The 20,799-nt window shown below is 47.0% G+C and overlaps 1 protein-coding gene across 1 annotated transcript; it reads left to right on the forward strand.

Moving 5' to 3' along the window:
- The first annotated feature begins 10,735 nt into the window (after positions 1-10,735).
- FGF16 (fibroblast growth factor 16) lies at positions 10,736-19,631 on the forward strand. The gene is made up of 3 exons (XM_035028782.1): positions 10,736-11,726; positions 17,750-17,853; positions 19,195-19,631. The coding sequence occupies exons 1-3, from the start codon at positions 11,453-11,455 to the stop codon at positions 19,438-19,440; spliced, it is 624 nt and encodes a 207-aa protein (XP_034884673.1). The 5' UTR covers positions 10,736-11,452; the 3' UTR covers positions 19,441-19,631.
- The last annotated feature ends 1,168 nt before the right edge of the window (positions 19,632-20,799 follow it).

Here is a 20,799-nt window from a genome sequence, read left to right on the forward strand (position 1 = left end):
AAGAATCACAAGACCCACTAATGTAGAACCACAAGGGTCCATGGCATACATAACACTGTGCAACTAACTAGTTACAGTTAGTAACAGTGTTACTAACTCAGTGACACCCTCATGGAAAATTTTATATATGTATATACACACATATATAAACCACATTTTAGTCTCACAATCACCTAAGGGGTAGGTTCAATTATGGTTTCAATTTTATAGTGGAAGAAACAGAATTGGAGAGAATTAAATGCCTTGTCTAAGTTCACACAGCCAGTGCTAGAGCCAGGAGTCAAACTCAGTTCTGATTCTACACCCAGTACACTCCACTGCATATCAGTTCTTTACCTGATATTTCATGCCTTCTACAAATTCACTGTTGGACCCAGAGACTAAGCCTGAGACTCACCTGTTATGGTATGTATCTAATTCCAAGGCTGTCAGCCCCCAGAACGGCCCAGCTCCAAACTGCTGGTGGAGGGCAAGTCATCCTGCCCCACACAAGCAGCCAGCTGGCCCCAGTTATGGTTTAGGCAGCTAAGCAATTCCTACTGGGACTTTCTCTCTCAATCTTACTATTTTTTTCCAGGTTCGGTCAGTAGGTTAAGCACCCTCTGCTTTGGAAATCTTCAAGGCCCTTGAAAAAAGACAAAGCGTTTTGTATCTGCAGAAGAGGAGACAGACCCCTGTCACATTTAGAGAACCCAGGAGTATTGGTCTCACCCTTGAGCCATCTGGGCCTTCCTTGCTTGCCTTCCCCAGCTCTCAGCTCTTCCTTCCCTAATACCACCATAAACCATTCGCTAACCCACACTGGGCTCAGGAGAAAGTCAGAATTTTACAAATAGCTTCATGTTATGGTCGTTGCTTTGAACTACCTAACCCCTTGGGTAAACTATGAAATTACAAAATTTAGCTTTTAAAGCAGTTGTTTTATGGCCAGCCAAGTCATGATACTGTCATCTCATCTCATACCGGGGTGACCTCATCCTCCATTATGGGCCTGAGATGCTAATCAAGAAAGGCCTGGATCTGGGGAGGTCCAGACAGTGAAAGCAATACCACGATAGAACAATTTTGTGCTCCTTTCTTTGGGCAGTGGGGAGGACCGAGGGTGCAGGAAATGAGGAAACAAACACCTCTGGACACTGCTGCAGGCATTTTGAGTGGTAATACGGTTATGTGAGCTTGTCTGGGTGACACTGTGATGACCTGTCCAGCTCCATGCCCCTTCTAACGCCACCTAACCCCCACTGATTGGTTTTTTTCCCCTCCATTTCAAGACTTGGACTCTGGGATTTATTCTATTCTGAATCAGGAGAAAATATAAGACATCTCCATCCACACCTCACCAGCTGAGGCTCAAGTAAGTAGTGTCTGGCCCTGCTCGGATCTCATAATTCCAGTTCCAGTAATTGGGCTCTTGTCCCTTCCCTAACGTCTAGGTTCCTGCCTTATACCCATTTCCTGTGATTGAGCTCCTATCTTATTCCCTCAATATCTGAGACCCTGTAGTTCCCTAGGAATCCAAATTCTTCTAGCACTGAGGGGAGAGGGGGCTTCCTTGCCAGTTCCTCCAATCCCTACCCAACCTGGGTCCTTTCTCACAATTGGAGTACTTTAAAAAAAATTTTTTAGGTAAACTCTACACCCAATGTGGGGCTCGACCTGATGACCCTGAGATCAAGAGTCACATGCTTTACAGACTGAGCCAGCTAGGTGCCCCTGGAGTACTTTAAAATTTACATATTTCAGTTTTAGATGTTATCATTTGATTCCCTGGTAGGAAAGAATAACAAATCAACACTCAGTTATGGTAAGTGAATAAGCCCTAGAGATCTACTGTACAGTATAGTACTTATGGTTAATAATATCATATTGTATACTTAAAATTTGGCTAAGAAAGTAGATCTTATGTTAAGTGTTCTTATCACCAAAAATAATAGTAATAATAATTAAAAAAAACAAACAGGATGAGATGAAACTTTTGCAGGTGATGGATATGTTTATGGCATAGATTGTGGTGATGGTTTCATGGGTATATATTTATCCCCAAACACATCAAGTTGTGTATATTAAATATGTACAGCTTTTTATATGTCATTATGCTTCAATAAAGTAGTTCAAAAAACCGTCACTTATTCATCTCTGCTTGTTATCTCTCCCATCACCTCCTTATTTTTGTGAGTCATATTAACATTTCTACTTTGTTTAGATTTCTAACCTATTGGTAATGAGTCCTTGCCACCCTCAACTGTACTTCCTTGACACCGGCTCACTACCTAGACCCTTATCTAAAGTCTGCTGCTAGGCTCCCTGGTCCTGACCGCCAACCCACAACCTAGTCGTCCCTGGGCTTGTTGTTAAAACCTCCCCTTGACACTGACTCTGCTCCTCTTGGGTGTGTCTCTCCTTAAGTTATGCTCTGAGGCAGTTCTGGTATCACCATCTCCAGTTACCAGCGGGTCATGGGTAGGTCCCTTCATTCTGGCTCACACACTCTGCTCTGAGGTGACATGGACAGATGCTTTGAACCCCCTTGTGCTCTAGGCTGTCCTGAACCATATGCACTGTGCAGGTACTATCCAGACTCCCTTGAAAGGAACCTTTACCAGTAAATTAAAGAAAACCAGAGGATATCCATCAATAGATGAATGGATAAAGAAGTGGTGTGTGTGTGTGTGCGTGTGCATGTGGAATATTACTCAGCCATCAGAAATAATGAAATCTTGCCCTTTGTGACAACATGTATGTATCTAGAGGGTATTATGCTAAGTGAAAGAAGTCAGACCAGAAAAAGACAAATACCATATGATTTCACTTTTGTGGAATCAAAAAAAAAAAAAAAAACAAATGAACAAACAAAAGACAGAAACAGGCTCATAAATACAGAGAACAAACTCGTGTTTGCTGGAGGGGAAGGAGCAGGGGGATGAAATAAGTGAAGGGGAGTAAGAGGTACAAACTTCCAGTTATAAAATAAATAAGTCACAGGGATAAAAAGCACAGCATAGAGAATATAGTCAATAATATTGTAGTAATTTTGTATGTTGACAGATGGTAACTACACTTATCATGGTGAACATTTTGTAATGTATATAATTATTGAATCACTATGTTATATACCTGAAACTAATATAATATTGTATGTCTACTATACTTCAATTAAAAAAACCAGAAGAAATAACATGCACCCAAAAGACCAGAAATCTAATGGCTTACAGAATAAACCTACATCTAATCACAGATTGGATTGAATGACAGTGTATGAGGTCATTTGGATAATTTTTATGCTCCACTCTCTCTCCCAAATCCCTTTCTGAGGGTCATTTTGTTTTGTTCCAAAGATTTCTGACTCCTTGCAGAAGAGTGATTCAGCCCTAGTCACAGCCTCCTGTATTAAGAAAAAGAAAGAAAGGAAAAAAAAAAGGCAGTGGACTGGCAAGTAGCTAAAACTCATGCCCAGGGAGGAAATGACTCTACTTCAGCTGTCCATGCCTCCTGCCACTGAGCAAGACTCTAGCCTAGGCCTAAGCAGGCCACAATCCTGACAGCCTCCAGACCTTTACTCATGCCCTCCTCCTACCTATAATACCACTCTTCCTCCACTCCATTTATCTGAACCATGCTCATTCTTCAAAACCCCTCGCTAGCTCTATTACCTCTTCCAGGAACCACATCTGTGTCCTGCTTCTTAACCTCTACAGCACTTAAAATCTACACCACACAATTTAGTATTTAACTCATCAAACTCTTAACCTCTGTTGCTTCATGTAGGCTAGTTTATGCTCCACAATAGTACCCTAAGTATCCTTCTTGACCTCCCTCAGGACACTTTGCATAAGCCTGAGCCTGTAGTTGGGGCTCAGCAAAGACACACTGGAGATGCTTGGTCTAGAAACAAAATCAGGGTTTTCCATTATTTTTGCACAACTGGCTAGAAAACAGAGTGCTCAGATGCAGCCATAAAAAAAAAAAAAAGGCCAGCATCCTGGGGAGCAGCTATCAAAGACACCAAAAGTATTCCCAGGTCATTAGACCACAGAGTGTCAGAGCTCAAAGGAATCTTTACTCTCAAACTTTTAAACTGGGGCATGCACTCCTCTGGGGGGTCCATGGCAGTGTGCCAGGGGGTCCACAAAGCCACAGGATAAACATGGAATGCTTCCTTAGAGTGTCCATTTTACTAGAGTATAAGAAATTTAAGGGGCGCCCGGGTGGCTCAGTCGTTAAGTGTCTGCCTTCAGCTCAGGTCATGTCCCAGAGTCCTGGGATCGAGCCCCGCATCGGGCTCCCGGCTCAGTGGGAGGCCTGCTTCTCCCTCTCCCACTCCCCCTGCTTGTGTTCCCTCTCTCTGTCTCTCTCTGTCAAATAAATAAATAAAATCTTTAAAAAAAAAAGAAATTTAAAATACTTCTATATTAAAACAAATATGGCTATATCGTGTAGGAAAATGCAAACTTTGCATACATTTTTAGGATAAAACATAAGACCTCAAAGATACTTGGAGCTTGCAGTAGGCTGCTTTGGGTTACCCCGTTCAACCCCTCTCCCCTACCCATGCTGGGGATTTCATTTTTCCTCTCCTCTGTCATTAGGGTTACTTCAGTTAAAAAAACAAACTGAGGGTTGCTGGAGAGGAGGGAGGGGAGGGGACGGGGTGGCTGGGTGATGGACATTGGGGAGGGTATGTGTTGTGGGGAGCGCTGTGTGTTCTGTAAGACTGATGAATCACAGACCTGTACCCCTGAAACAAATAATACTTTATTTGTTTAAAATAAATAAATAAATAAAAAGTTTGGGGAGGCTGATCTAGTCCAGCCCCCTCGTTCCACAGTTAGGAAAACTGAGGTCCGCAGATGAGAAATAATTTAGCCAAAGTCCCAGACAGTAGTTCAGCAAGAGCTAGGACCACAATCACCCCCATCAGAATGTACATTTCTTCCTGGTGACTTGCTCCAGTAACTCTTGGCCATGAACTACACTTGCTACTCCTTGCTAACTCTGTTCTTGCCCCTTGTAGCCTACAGCAATTTTTTTCTTTCCCTGGGTTATACAACCTATCCTTAGGGAAGCCTGTGGCACCAGCAGTTCCGAGAGCAGACCAGAACATTTAGTCTCTTTCTATAGCTTCAAACACAGCGAATAAAATGCCGAATATCCAGAAATCAGAGTGTAACTGATGAGATTTAGACCCCTCACAGAAAGGGAATGAAGTCCCCAGTTTTAGGGAGAGAGAAGCAAAGCAGAGAGGCAGTCCTCCTAATTGGAGGCCATAGCCAGGAAGCAAAGAGCTGATCTTAAGACCCTGCTTTTTCCCTTCCTTTATGTGTGAAGGAGATGCTAAAAGGCTACCTGGGCAAGGTTCCAAGGAAACTGGGACCTCAGAGAAGCCCCCCCAGCTGGCTTCTCTATCTCCTGAGGTAAATGTGTCATCAGGCTGTGGGACTAAATCATCTCAGGTTAAAAAAAAAAAAAGGAAGTGACTTTGGATTCAAATGAGTTTAGCTTCACAACCCTCATATATATTCTTTGGGCAAATAAGCAGGAGCTCTGTAGATTCACATACTTTCATCCACCTATTCACACCTTAAACACACAACTCTTGGGCGCCTGGGTGGCTCAGATGGTTAAGCATCTGCCTTCGGCTCAGGTCATGATCTCAGGGTCCTGGGATCGAGTCCCGCATCGGGCTCCCTGCTCCTTGGGAGCCTGCTTCTCCCTCTCCCTCTGCCTCTCTCTCTCTCTCTCTGTCTCTCATGAATAAATAAATAAAATCTTTAAAAATTAAAAAAAACACACAACTCTTGCTATTACACAGACATAAGCAAATTCTTCTGCACAGTGTCACAAATACAAATATAAGCATGCATTTGTGTTGGGAAAACCAATACAATCATAGTCTCGGCCCACACTTCTCCCCCAACACTCAGCTCCGAACCTACACATCCACCATTGATACTCATATTCACAGTCACACACTCCAGGTTGAGAATTGACCCAGGTTTCCAGGGTTAGAGCCACATTCCACAGTGTCCCATTCCTCTCAAAGAACTAACAGATCATTTCACAAAGACGTCATCACCTGCCAACTAATGGCAAGTTACAGCCAGAATAAATGGTTCATTACCTATCCCCATTGCAAGTAGGCCCAAAGGAGACTTGAGACTTGAGTCTCACTGCAGGAGACTGACCAGACAGGTAAGATGGGGGCTTGTTCCAGCCAAAGAGACCACCTTTCCTCTTTGCGCCCTTGAGTTGGAGTGGGGAAATCGGAATGTAGTCTGACTTTTTGCAGACTTCTCAAACTCAGCTATAAACCCCCCTAGAGGAAAAAAAAGACTGGTCTTTTTACCTGGATTTTTTTTGTCCAGAAGAAGATTGGGTAACATCTCTTTTGAACCAGGTCCCAACACTTTTTCAGAGTAGTGTGGTGACCAACAGGATGGACTCTGAGGCCACTTTCCAGGGTCTGAATTTCAGCCCCAGCACCTATAATCTGTATCACCTTGAGCAAGTTACTTAATCTTTCTAGCCCTCAGTTTTGCCATCCGTTAGAAATCGGAGTAATAATAGCATCTACCTGGTGGTGGTGTGAAGTGATTTAAATGTAAGGCACTTAGATAATGCCAGGCACTTAGAATGTTCAGTATATGGAATTTACAAAAGAGCAATTTCCTGTTTTTCTCAGACCGCCACTCTGTCATTACCTGCCTGCCCACAGACAGGTGACAGTTTGGTCATCTCATTTCTGAGACAAGCCTCTAAAGCCCAGAGAGAACAAGACTGGCCCAATATCACAGAGAAGGAGTAATAGAATTGAAACTGATTGCTTTGGGATGACTCGGCCAGTGTTCTCATCTCTCCCTTAGGAAAAAATGAGCATGGCTTGAGGAAACCTGGGGAGGAAATCGGACTGGGGCCAGGCAGGATGTAAATACTACTAAGAACAATGACCACTTAACATGTGCCAGGCACAGGTTTAAGTACATTCTGTGTATTATTTCATTTAAACCTCACAGCAACCCTAGGAGGTCATGACTATCGTCATCGTCATCATCATCCAGAAAGAGGAAACTGAGGCTTCAACACCTAGAATGGCTTCAAGTTGGGATTTGAACCCAGGCAGTCTGACACCAGAGATGAAGTGTGCAACTGCTACACTATATACTTTTCCACAAGGAAAGCAGAAAGAAAGGAAAGGTAGGAACGAAGGATAAAGGAGCAATATAAGTTCTTTTTGAAGTAAATAGACCGAGGCGGTGTAATGCTAGGGTCAGGTCCTAACTTAAAATCAACAGTTTAAGTCCAACCTCTGCTACCAATTATTGAATATCTTTGTGCCTCAGCTTCCTCAGCTGTGAAATGGGAACAAAACTGTTTCTCAGAGTTGCGATAAGGCTTAGGAAGATAATGCACGTAAAGCACCTAGGGCAATGCTTAACCCAAGGTGAGCGCCCAGTAAATAGGAGCCATTGATGGTATTAACTACACCCCCTTCAGGATTTGCCTAGCAATACAGCTCCCCATGCCCCTTCTCGAGGAAACTAAGTTAGAAAGGAGAAAACATTTATAAGCTGTAGGGAAAATTAAGAACTAGGCTGAGCAACAATTCCAGACATCTTTCCCACCTCCTGGGTGTGTAGGGGGCAGTGAGTGGTGGGGGTGGGAAGTGAGTACCAGCATTATTAGCTTCACTGTCTCCTTCCTCAAGGAACAGATCCCAGCGGGCTGCCCCCAGTTTCTGGTCACTTACAGCCCGAGTCAGAACTCTCTTGTTTCTTAAGGAGGTTTTTTTTTTTTTTTCCTATGTCTTTTTCACATAGGTTGCTTTATTTTTCATATCAACCCTATGAGATATTGGGAAAGAAGGATGGAATCTCAGATGTGTTGAGTGTCTTTTATGTACCAGACAGAATGCTGGACACTTTCCATCGGTGACTTCATTACATCCTCACAACACCACTGTGAAGTCATCTTCACTTTAAAAGTGTTGTCCTCAATCCAGTGTGGGTTGCTTCTTTTTTCATGTACATTTTCCTCTCATCCCATATATCCAACACAACCCTGGCCAGAGGTTGTGTCCTGCTGAGGGTTTTCTATTAAACAAAATATTCTGATATCTCACTGTCCTCAACACACTGATCTTTGCATAATCCCAAGACCCATAAATTGACAGTAATTTGCCCCCAGTGGATCTGAGATGAAATTACGACTCTGCTTATTAACTATATGATTCTGTGTTAGTCACCTAACCTCCCCTCTAAAATAGGGATATGGCACTTCCTAATCCACAATGTTGTGAAAATTAAATAACTCTCATAAAAGTGCTGTCAATTGGACCACTTCATGGAAACATTGTTTATAATAGAATCATCAGGGGGCACCTGGGTGGTTCAGTCAATTAAGTGTCCACCCTTGGTTTTGGCTCAGGTCTTGATCTCTCTGGGTTGTGAGATGGAGCCCACCTCAGCTCTGCATTCAGCACGGAGTTGTTGGCTTGGGATTCTCTCTCCCTCTCCCGCTGCCCCTCCCCCCACTCACTCTTCCCTCTCTCTTTCAAATCCATAAATAAGCAAAATCTTTAAAATAGAATCATCAGTCAGCTTAATCTCAGAAAAGCCCCAGAGGGGCGATAGAATGCTTATATCCCTGACCTTTGATCAGGTAGGACACCAGATCTGCAACTGTGGTTGGTGACTTTAGGAATGTTGGGGGACAAAGAATGCAGAAATTCCCTGATGTAATTGTTGAGGAAATGGCCTTTCACCTTTATATCATCACAGAGACATCTAAATCCTTTACAATCACATACTTCTCAAAGCAGTTTCATCTACATTGTTTCATGTGACATTAAAACTCCCAAGAATTAGTCTTTATCATTTAAATTGTCCCATTTGCTTTGTTACTCTTTTCCCCTTCCTGGAAGTGGCCCATCAAAATTTGCAAGACCCTTCCCATCTTCCCTTCATGGTCCATCCATTACAAAGGCCACACTTTGGCCCAGAATCTAGCCCTAAAGCCCCAGATCAGTCTTCTTTCTGCCTTCTGAATTCACACAGCACTGTGCACCTTATACTAGCTGGTATTCTAGACGTTTAAAGATTTTATTTATTCGAGAGAGAGACAGAGGGAGCACAAGCGGGGGGAGGGGCAGAGGGAGAGGGACAAGCAGATTCCCAGCTGAGTGCGAAGGGGGGGCTCCATCCCAGGACCCCGAGATCATGACCTGCGCTGAAGGCAGCCGCTTCACTGACTGAGCCACCCAGGCCCTCTAGTCTTTTATGTACTTGTCTTAACCTCCGCCCCTCTGCCCTACCTTCTCACTAAATTCACCTCTTCAAAGGGAAGAATGAAGAACGAAGGAATGATTTCCTCGTTTTATGTCAGTCCCACTTTCAAAAGCTTTTTATTATGAAAGAGTTCACGTGTGTATGTTTTTATATCAAGTAGAGGGAATTTAAATTGAACATCCATGTACCCATCACCCAGCCTCAACAATGAGTAACCTATGAACACTATCATTGCAACTATACCTCCACTCCCTCTGCCGTCTCACACTGGATTACAGTAAATCCCAGATAGCCTGTCCTTTCATCCATAAATACTCCAATAGGGACGCCATCGTTTGCATTTCTGTGTCCCTTACAATGGGAAGAGCATTTTCATCTGTGTCCCCGACTACTGGGAGCACATCAGAAGATGATTTCTGAGCACCTACTGTGTGCCGGATCTTGTGCTTGGCTCAGGAGGTTCTGTCTTAGGCTAAGGAGGCACACCAGAACCAAGCCACGATGTTCCAAACCGAGAATTGCTACAGTTCCACAGAGTGAGCCTGCGGTGCACGTGGGTGCCCAGGAGCAGAAATCAAATTGCCCTAACTGAAGAGCTAAATCGGTTTTCTTCTCAGGGAGACCCTGAGTTCAAACTGGCCGTGAGACACGGGTTCTCCAGCAGGAGGCGCTGCAAAGGCGGGAGCGCGGCGGAGGTGGAGGTGCTCGCTCTGCTCAGCTTCTCCTGCGGGAGACCGTAACACAGCCAGAGCCCACTGCGGGTGCAAACCGCAGGCGACAACGCAGGTGAATAGGCGAGCGGGTCGCTGAGCGCCAGGGCCTGAGAGGGGCCCCAGGGTTCAGGTGTGGGGCAGAGGCGTGGGGGAGCTGGGCAGGCTGGGCACCTGCTCCCCAGGTCTTCTTGACGCTACGGGTTGCCCTTGACTGCCGCTAGTTCCTGCTCCAACTGCGGCTCTTCCTGATAGAATATCTCGGAGCAGGACACAGGACACAGCAAGGAAACACCTGTTTCCAACAAGAAAAGAGGTGGGGGGAAGCCCCCACCAGCCTTCCAATGGCCTCTCATCGGGTTTGCTCTCAAGAGCCTTGTAAAAGCGCGCCCAGAAAGCCAGTGGAGATCGGTTTTCAAAAAGATCACTTTCTATTTCTTACTCCCCCATACTTTTCCTAAGCTGTAAACGTCCCTTAAAAAAAAAAAAAAAAAGGCTTCTTTCCTCCGTGGGGTTTCCCGCTCCTCCCAGACCCCTTAAAGACCCCGCCTTGGTGCCGGCAGGGACCGCTACCACCCCCATTCCCAAATTTTGCAACTTCATTCGCCTCCGGATTTTTCACTTCCTCAGCCCCCACCGACCTACAGGTGGGGAGTGGGACTGGAGATGGGCAACAGAACAAAGAAACCAAGGAGCCCCAGTCCCGGGCCAGGCGCCCCTTCTGCAGTTTTCGGCCAGCTGGGGAACCAGAAGGGCTCAGGAACGCGTGAACCCCCACCCCTGGTCTCAAGCCACTTTCCGAACGCGAGGAGCCTGACGACGCGTGGGAGGTGGGAACTGCCCCCGCGCAGCCAACAGACCTCCACTCAACAGGCCTGAGTGGACGTGGGCGCCAACAGTCTCCACGCACTGGGCTCCGTTATTTCATCAGCAGTTTCAGAAAAACCTGCCAAAAGCAGTTATGCCTCACTGCAATGTGTAGCTTTTTCCTGCCATTTTTTTCATAATAAAAGAGGGAGTGAAGCTCGCTCGCTCTCTCCTCCCTCACCCCCTCCCTTCCAAAAAGAGCCAAATGGATACAAGGGGGGGGGGGGACCCACACACCAATCTCCGAGGGGATGCCAGTGAGGTGTGGCTTGTATTTAAATATCCAATATGTCAATGTAAGGGGAGTGGGTATGTATATAAAGTGCCGTTTGCATCTGATAGCTCGACGAAGCCAGCTATGAGAGGCCTAGGGAGATGGACGCGTAAGGGAAGCGCCACTTTGACTGAGAGCAAGGTCAGGAGCTCGTTGCCCCGCCGCTGAGAAGTTCCTTGGACGCGAACAGACGTCGACTGCAGCTAGGCAGAGCGCGGAGCGAGCGAGGGAGCGAACAAGCGCCGCGGAGTCGCCTGCGCTCGCTGAGGGGAGAGGTAGTTGGCGCCCCGCGGCCCCAGCTCGGCCCCGCGCACCCCGCCATGGCGGAGGTGGGGGGGGTCTTCGCCTCCTTGGACTGGGATCTGCACGGCTTCTCCTCGTCTCTGGGGACCGTGCCCTTAGCTGACTCCCCGGGTTTCCTGAACGAGCGCCTAGGCCAGATCGAGGGGAAGCTGCAGCGCGGCTCGCCCACAGACTTCGCCCACCTGAAGGGGATCCTGCGGCGCCGCCAGCTCTACTGCCGCACCGGCTTCCACCTGGAGATCTTCCCCAACGGCACAGTGCACGGCACCCGCCACGACCACAGCCGTTTCGGTGAGGACGCGGCCGGGAGGGACGGGAAGCAAGCGGACGGCTCGCTGGGGAGCCAACGGCGCGGGGCTCCGGCTCCGGGCCCGCGCGGGCCGCCCCCAGCTCCGTGCCGTCCGGGCCCGTCGAGGCGGGAGACGGCCAGGGACGCGGGGCAGGCGGGATCGGATGGCGCAAACTTGAGCCTCGCGGCGTCAGGGCGCCTGGCACCCTCAGACGCTCTCGGGAGGAGGCGGGGGCGCCTTGAGGTGCGGCCTCGCATTCCCCCACTCCACCCTTCTTCCCTCCCCCGTAGCCGGGGGAGCATTCTGACACCCGACGCCGCGCTTAGGATGAAAAGCAGGTGGAGCTGGAGAAGGGTAGGAGCGCCCGCCACCCGCCGAGGAGGCCAGGGACCGTGGCTGTGGCGCGGCGTCTCGAGGGCAGCGGGGTTGTCGCGGCCGATTGTCTGCCGCAGAAGCCTTCCTGGGCTGTGGATGTGGTGGGCGCGCGGTCCGCGCCGGAATCGCTTTTGGCAGACGGGGACTCGGCAGCCGGCAGCCGTGGCACCTGCCTGCGTCTGGCTTGCTCTGCCCGGGGAGGAGGCCAGTCCGGGCAGCAAGGCGCGAGCTGGGTCTTGGAGAAACTGGGGCAGCCTCCCGCTGTCCACTCTGGAAGGGCACAGCCCTGGGTCTGCTTTTGCCTGGACATACGTCTGGACTCCTTGCCTCACAGGGAGGAAACGGTCCTGGGCCCACTCCCAGCCCCAGAAACAGGTGTCTCCTGGGCCCAGGACAGGAAATGTACAGGCTCCGAACAGGATTTTCTCTGCTCAACACCCGGCGGATTGTTGAAAGGGCACAGCTGCCTGTCTCACGTACAAAACATAATTAGTATAAACCTTGATGTGGGATGGAGATCATTAGGTTTCTAAACAAATGTGTTCATTCCTCAGTAATTTGGCCACTTTTATTTTCAATTTCCTATTCTCTACTAAACCATAATTCAGGTGCTGTGACAGCTACCTTTACTTGGGAACCCCATCCCCCAATGCCCTCCACTTCTTCCCAAGAACCCTGCGGCCCAAGGACACCTTCTATCCCTAAGCCAGTAAGAGGCTCTGCCAACCCTCCGGCATGATACCCGTTGCCTTCTTTATCCCACCCTCCCCCCCCTTCCCTCCCCCCCCCCAACCTCCCCATCCGCCTATTCCCCTGCCTTGCTAGAGCTGCATCTGGAGTGCACAGTAAAAGGCAGGGCGGGGGCAGGGGTGGGGGTCCCAGAGGCCAGTGCCTGGGCAAGGCCAAGTCTAGCAAACAACTTAAGGTCAGGGCTGGTCTTCCTTGCTGGGAGCAAGCAGGAACCCTAATGAGGTCTATGTCATCTTGGAAAAAGGCCCTCACAGATCTGGAGGACAGTGGGTTGTGTGTGGGGTGGGAGTAATGGAGGGGTGCAGGTGTCTGTATGAATTTGCAGCGGGTCCTCCAAAGGGTGATAGGTGCGGTCAGGGAGGAGGGAGTATTAACTTGGCTCCTTCCCCTTCCATCACTCGTGACTTTGCAGTTCCCTTTTGTTCCTCTTCGGAAGGAATGGGACTCCCACCCCGGCCTCAGAACCTCCCAAAGTCTCCCAGAAATGGCCTGAAGATATTGGAGTAGCTCATTCCTGGTATATAAAAAGAAAAATCGCGAAATGAGGGAGAAATGTAGGGTGGGAGCAACAGAGGTGGAGGAACTATGAGCTTGGCTTCCAGCAGCTAGCGTTTGTCTGACTCCGTGCCTGAGCTGAGCCCAATAACCTACAAGGTCAACATAAATTAGTAATAGGCTCTTGGGATAAGTGGTCTTTAATTACCTCCCTAAGGACACATCTTGATTTCCTTTCATCTCTCAGGCCTGCTAAGGGTAAGTTTAAGGAGAAACCAAAGGAAATAAAACTGGCAGGAGGAAGGGATGTTTTCATTGCTGCTTCACTGACTGCTTCATTTTTGGTTTTGCCTTTTAAAATAACACTGCCTGAGACCACCTCTGCACCACCTTTTCCCTTTCCTCCTTCCCTGGCTTCCTGGCAGTTCCATGTATTTCCTGTAAAGGAAATGATAACTAGTCAAAGCTGTCTCTTTGTAACCTGCCCTGCCAACTTTCAAACACACATTTACTCTTTCTCAGTTTAGCTTTTGGCAAAGAAAGAGGTGGCGTTTGAGTTTGCTAACTCTCCTCCCTCCACATTTGAGTTAATCAGCCAGGGTATTCAATAAATCGAAACTTTAACATTCCATAAGTGCCTTAGCAGTCAACATTCCAGCAGGGTAAAGTAGGCCAGACTTAAGATATAAAATATTATAGATTTCTGCTTGGGGGGAGGAGGTAGTCTCCAAAGGCCATGTAAAGTAAATAGCTATTTGTTGTAATTGGAGAGCAGGGCCCCCAAGGATTACCCTGGAATCCATGTGTTCAGAACGAGTCAGGCTGAGCCCAAGAGCAGCCACGACTCCAAATAATAACCTGTTGGCATAGCCTACACTCCCCCCCCTCCCCCACTCCATTCTTCAATCAGTGGTTGGGAGTATTTCAATCTCTGCTTGGCTGGTGGCATTTACATGAGGTTCACGGGGTACTGACATTCCTGAGGGGGCACCTGTGGACTGGCAGAGCAGAGCCTGGGAGCCAGACTGGAGGAGAGGCCTCCCACCAGGTGTGAAGGGGCAGGCTAATGCAGCTGCTTTGGTTTTTGAGCAGTCTGCTCCTTAGTTGTCAGGATGCCAGAGCAGCACTGTCTTGGCCCCGAAGGCCCTGAAAGGATGATTGAGGGGGCTCAGGCAAATCATGGAGCCAGACTGATTCAAGGACACGTTAGCCAACGGTCTAGCGAGGTTCTGGAGCAGTGGAGCTCAGGACAGATCTGTTTTGACTGAGGCCATGGGGGGAAAGATGGAAGAAGAGTCTGGAAATTGTCAAGCGGAGGCCAGAGCCTGAGATGGACAGGTCAAGATGAGGCAGAGTAGAGGGAGGTCCTGGACCTCGAAGGGGGCGAGAGTACTGAAGACAAACATTGTCTGCTTGATACTTGGCCTCCACACTTCGCTGTTAATACCCCTCTCCAACTGTAACTGGGAAAATGTGAAAACAGCTTGTTTTCTCTCTCCCTTCATGCTGGCTGGGATTCAGGAGGTTTAGGAGTATCTGTTCCATCATCATGTGCCCCTGGGTTCCCACAGTTTGAATCCAGCTAATAGGAAAGTTGGCAAAGGAAAATGATGCCCCAAGACAGCTGGGCAGGGATGATTCCAGCTGTTGGAGACCCTTGTTACTGGACACAACCCAAGTGGCTTCCTGTATGATCTGTCCTTTGGCATCGGGGTTAACAGAGAGTTGGAGAAAAACTGTGGTGACTCAAATGGCCACACCTCTTGTGTTTCATGATTTGTTCTCACACCAGGTCTTGGCCAGTGAGATCACAAGCTGCCTTCTGCTACTTCATGAGCTCAGGGTGGTCAGAGACATGAGATACTTAGAGAATGAGGGAACTAAGATTTGAAGCTCAGAAGCAGTTTAAGCAGAGGAAAGAATTAACAAAGAGGAAAGAGTTAGCAAACTCGAAGGCTCCAGCAGGTTGGTGTCCCTCAAAGTTTAGCACACAGAACCGAACCGTGACCTGGTTTCTTGTTTGCCTGCCATCCTGGCCACTCTCCTTTGAACACACTCCTGTTTCTCCGTAGACCTCTTTAAACACAGTAGAACTAAAACCAGTGCTCAGGGTGCTCTAAGGCGGGACAGAGTGGGGCCGTCTCTTCCCTTTTGCCGGTTGCTAGGCCTCTGTCAGTGCAGCCTTCGGTCACATTAGCTTTTCTTTGTTTGTTTCACATTAGCTTTTCGATAAACTTTAATTTTTACATGACTAGTTCTACATCAGCTTTTTAATATCATGAATCACTCATACTGAGCTTACCTTGTTCAGTCAAATCTCTTGGTCATTGTCGTGTATGTGTTGCTAAGCCACATCTCCACATTCCAGAGGTGCGCTGACTTGTATTTAAAGCAAATGCATGGAAACACAAAAGAATATTACGTGTTTTCAAGAAAATATACATGGTTGCCTGAAGTGGGGAGGAGGATGAGAGCAGAATACAGAAATAAAAAGAAATGGATGAATAAAAAGCCCTTGCACAGACCAATTATGATACTAGGCCATAAGACAAGGAGCACGATTAACTCAACTGTCTGCACTTGAGGCTCACCATCCCCCAACAAAAACCCAAGCACAACACATCTTGAGTAATCCGTCTGGGGACCAAAGTGCAGGACTTTACATTTATTCTAATTAAAGCTTATTTTGTTGGAGTCAGCTCATTTTCCCATCCTCTTGAAATCTCTTTGGATTTTGATTGTGGTGTCACCTCCTCGGCTGTACATCTTCTGGAACTAGGGTAAGTGGTTCCTCTATGTCCTCTTACAAGTCATTTATTAAAATGTTAAACGAGGCAGAACCCAAATCGGACAACTTGCGCAATGCAACTAATGGGTTTGATCCATCACATCCCTTCCTGCTTAATCCCTACTTGACACCAGCCCTTCTCCTCCTACCATCATGTGTCAGTCTCTTTTCCCAAAATGCCTTCCTTGTACTGTAGAAGTTAAGAGCAACCTGACTGAGAATAAAACTTGAAGGATTTCAATGTCGGAGGCCATACGATGGCAACAGACCTTTGCATTCTTCAAAGAGATCCAAGTGGGTCGTGGAAACATGTGCCCTAAAGCTGCCACATCTGCACACCCATCCACCAGCCCAAATCACTGGGGCTTTTCAGGAGACTTCCCACTGGAGCTTTGAGTCCAATTTCAAAATTAACCACTTCATTTCTTAAGTAATCTTTAAGGAATCAGTTCCACTCCCTATGTAGATTACATAGAATACGATTACTCTTAAGAATTGCATTTTGGGGGGTAAGAAAAGCAGCCAGATGTGAGCTCATTTCATACCTTTGGATGCCTCTGTGAGTCAGTCATATCAAGCTTTGGTCTGTACGTTGGAAGACATGGTTAGAGACAGGAATATCAAAGAGGAATCTACTTGACCGCTATATCTGTATCCATAGAATAAAAGATGTGCTATCTTAGGACAAAACTGTAGTCTTCAGCACCACCAGGTTTTAAGTTCTGGGTCTTTTTTCCCCTCTTAGAAGTTGATTTTTTTTTTCTCCTGCTGCTGCTGGGTAAATGAAAACATTTCCAACTCCTCACCTCTATCCTTGTCAGCTAGAGGGATGTTTCTGAATGTCTTCCAAACTTTCCCCTTAAAGTTGCAACATCTCAAATCAGTATCAAGTCGAGTACTACCTGTCAACTCCTTGCCATGGATAAACTTAAAATTCTAAAGAGACAAGGGGAAAAACGACAGGCTTGTCAGCCTGGGTCTGCACTGGCTAAGAGCATATTTTAGGAGAAAGCTCTCACCAGGCCATGTTTTTTGCCTACTGCCATAGGCAGGACACACAGACTTAGTGAGTAGACTGTGTGGCCTTTGTTAGAGTCAGCTGCAGGCAGTTGACAGCCTCATGTGGCTTTGAGGACATGGGAGCTAAGAGGGTGCAAAACAAATTCAGCCTAGAGGACAAGAGGGTAATGCTGTGTGCTCTAGGGAGGAGGGAAGTGACTTTGCGAAGATACAGAAATCTAGCCACATTCTTCCATTTAGAAAGCTACCCTCCCATTTCTTGAAATGGTGGTATTTAACAGCAATGGTACCTTGTAATCATGGAGCTTTCGTAGCCAAAGCCTGCTCGTGGTCTCTTCCTCATAATATCTCTAAGAGTGTTGAGTAACAGATTGTTTCGCCCCTCTTACATGGGGAAAAACCGAGGCCCGGGGAGACTCAGTACATTTTCTGAGGTTCCATTCTTGCTGCAAAAGATGGTTTCATGAGGTAACTCACCAAAGGCATACAGGGCTGGCCTCCAGTTGAGGATAAATGACTAGTAGCTCATGTCACCTGAACAGCTCCCTCTTAGCTTGACATCAGTAATAGAAATGGCATTCACTTTTTTGCTCTAGGAATCCTGGAGTTTATCAGCCTGGCAGTGGGGTTGATCAGCATCCGGGGAGTGGACTCTGGCCTGTACTTAGGAATGAATGAGCGAGGAGAACTATATGGGTCGGTAAGTTGAAGGTTTTCTTTTCATCAGAGGTATTTGGACTACGTAAGGCAAAAACATAAAAACATTTATCTCACACTTGAAATACTTCTATCAACTGCGAAGGATTAGTGTCTTCTAGGTGCTTCTTGGCTGCCCAGGAGCTTGCTATATAATAACACTTTCACTCATCCAGTTCCCATCAAAACATCAGCTTTTCTATGGTACCTTTGCTTTCACCTCTTCCATTAGAGGCCCAGCCAGCCTGGTGATAACAGTAAATTGTGCTGGTTTGTCAACAGAGGGTAAGGGTTGGGGGCATTTGCACTCCCGAGGAGCACCTATGAATTTTACTGGGCACCTAGAAGAGTAGCAGACGAGCTGGCACAAAAATAGGCAGTGGAAGGGCTGGCCTTCAGATAGAGATTCTGAGACTGAAAACACAGTCCCTGATTTCCAGACTGCTTCAGCTGAATCCCAGAGGCCAAATGAAACAAACAAATGAAGAGTGAGGGCTCCAGGGTCTGGTGACAGCCCTAAGTCCCCAGCTAGGACTGGGTTGGCCGCAGTACACGTTCTCTATTCTGGAACCTAGCCCAGAGCTGGGGAATGGTGAGTGACTTCGCTGACCTTAACCCTTTCGGGGGAGCCCAACTCCTGGGTTTGCCTTTTGAGTCACAGAGCATGCTTTCTGGCTGCCTGCACCCCATGAACTCAGAGCACATTTTTCCCTGACACCTAAGAGATAGGCCTGTCCCCAGCACTCCATATCGGCAACCCCAGCAAGCAGTATGCCAGCTGGATCAAGTGTGAGAAGGCACAGAGGCAAGAGACCTGCCTCAGGAGCTGCTAGCTTGAAGTAGCCAGATTGGAGGCACTTTTCAAGGAGATCTTTTCTGAGCTTCCAACTGACAGGCCTGAGACCCTTCATTAGGAGAGATCATAACTCACCTCCCATGGAGCTTTATATAGATCCAAGGCCTTTGCCTGTTAGGTGACATGGTTGACTGTAATCTCAATGGATTTGACATTATTTGCCCGAAGTAGGGAGAAAACTCAGGGGCCAGAGGAGCATTGGGAGGCCATAGCAGAAATTTTCAGGCTCAGAGAGCCAGGTGAGGCCATCTCCTTTGGTCTCCTGCCTTTGGGAAAGATCTCACCTAAAACATTTCTGTGTGGTTCATGAAAGAGGATGAAGGCCATACAGACAGGACTGTTTTGTGCTATTTGGAAAGAAGATGCCTCAGGAATACTGGGAAATAGGACTGAAATTTTCTAACATCAATGTGTTATTGCTATTTCTGCAAGCTGGGATGGGAGAAATAGTCATATAATAGGCTCTGCTTTATTTTCTCATCTTCACAGAAGAAACTCACACGTGAATGTGTGTTCCGGGAACAATTTGAAGAAAACTGGTACAACACCTATGCTTCCACCTTGTACAAACACTTGGACTCGGAGAGACAGTATTATGTGGCCTTGAATAAAGACGGCTCACCCCGGGAGGGATACAGGACTAAACGACACCAGAAATTTACTCACTTTTTGCCCAGGCCAGTAGATCCTTCTAAGTTGCCCTCCATGTCCAGAGACCTCTTCCGCTATAGGTAATGGACCCCTAGTGTGACCTCTGTGACCCCTGTACTCTAGGGCCACAGTCGTCTCTGCAAGCACTATACTCATAGCTTTTCAATCCTCTTTCCTATCAATTTAGATAACAGAGGACCACTTCCTGTTCAACTCAACCCAGCTGTTCCTTTGTTCAAAGTGTATATCAAGGTTGGGTTATTTGGGGGAGGGAGATGGGTGGAGGGGGTGGGCTGGAGGGAATCCTGTATATACTTTTTTCTTTACTCATGTTCTTTCCCCTGAGGTGGCACAAGAAAGAAATGGGGCCCCTGCCAAGGGCCAGGGATATCTTGCCCCACAATCTACCCAAAAACTTTGACATTGGGTAAATGAAAAGCCAAGGAATCTCCATAGATGCCACATGCAGAGCTTTGGAAAAGTCTCATTAAAATCCTTGGGTCTATGACCTGGTGCAGGCCATCCCTGCATTGGCTCTAGAGATTTCCCACCTGTCCTGACATGCAGTTTTCCTGCCACTGGAAGTGGGAGATGGGGTAGGTTGTAAGAAAATGATATTAAAATGTAAGCATGGATACTGTGCATAAGAACAAACTATTTATGAAATGTATATGCTATTTATTTTATATATTTATTTATTTCAAAATAATTTTATTTTTAATGAGAGATGCTATGACTGGATTTTCATCAGAAAGAATAAGGTCCTACTGAAACGGGATAAATGAGTTATTAAAGGCTTTTATTGGCAATAAAATTTTATATTGTAACCATTGTCTAATTCCATTGAGTTGTACATTTAGTAGGATTAGAAGGTTGGTTAGCTTCTCTCTCTCCAACCTATTAGAATCTCCTGATGTCAGCATCACACTGCCTAGCCTAGATGACCCATCACCAACAACACTAGCATTATTTAGGGGCCTTATCTGAGGTCCTTTCTGGTTCTTTGACTTCATTTTGGGGGGGAGTTGCTTTTTCTTTATGATGTTCAGTTAGCCACCACATAGAACATCATTAGTTTTTGATGTAGTGTTCAGTGATTCATTAGTTGCAGATAACACCCTGTGCTCATTACAACACATGCCCTTCTTAATACCCATCACCCGGCTACCTCATCCCCCCACTCCACCCTCCCCTCTGAAACCCTCAGATTGTTTCTCGGAGTCCATAGTCTCTCATGGTTCGTCTCCCCCTCTGATTCCCCCCTTCATTTTTCCCTTCCTTCTCCTAATGTCCTCCATGCTATTCCTTATGTTCCACAAATAAGTGAAACCATATGATAATTGACTTTCTCTGCTTGACTTATTTCACTCAGCATAATCCCTTCCAGTTCCATCCATGTCGATGCAAATGGTGGGTATTCATCCTTTCTGATGACTAATATTC

Source organism: Mirounga leonina, unplaced genomic scaffold, assembly GCF_011800145.1.
Source record: "Mirounga leonina isolate KUSES-001 unplaced genomic scaffold, KU_Mleo_1.0 Mir_204, whole genome shotgun sequence".
In the NCBI taxonomy this organism is placed as follows: domain Eukaryota; kingdom Metazoa; phylum Chordata; class Mammalia; order Carnivora; family Phocidae; genus Mirounga; species Mirounga leonina.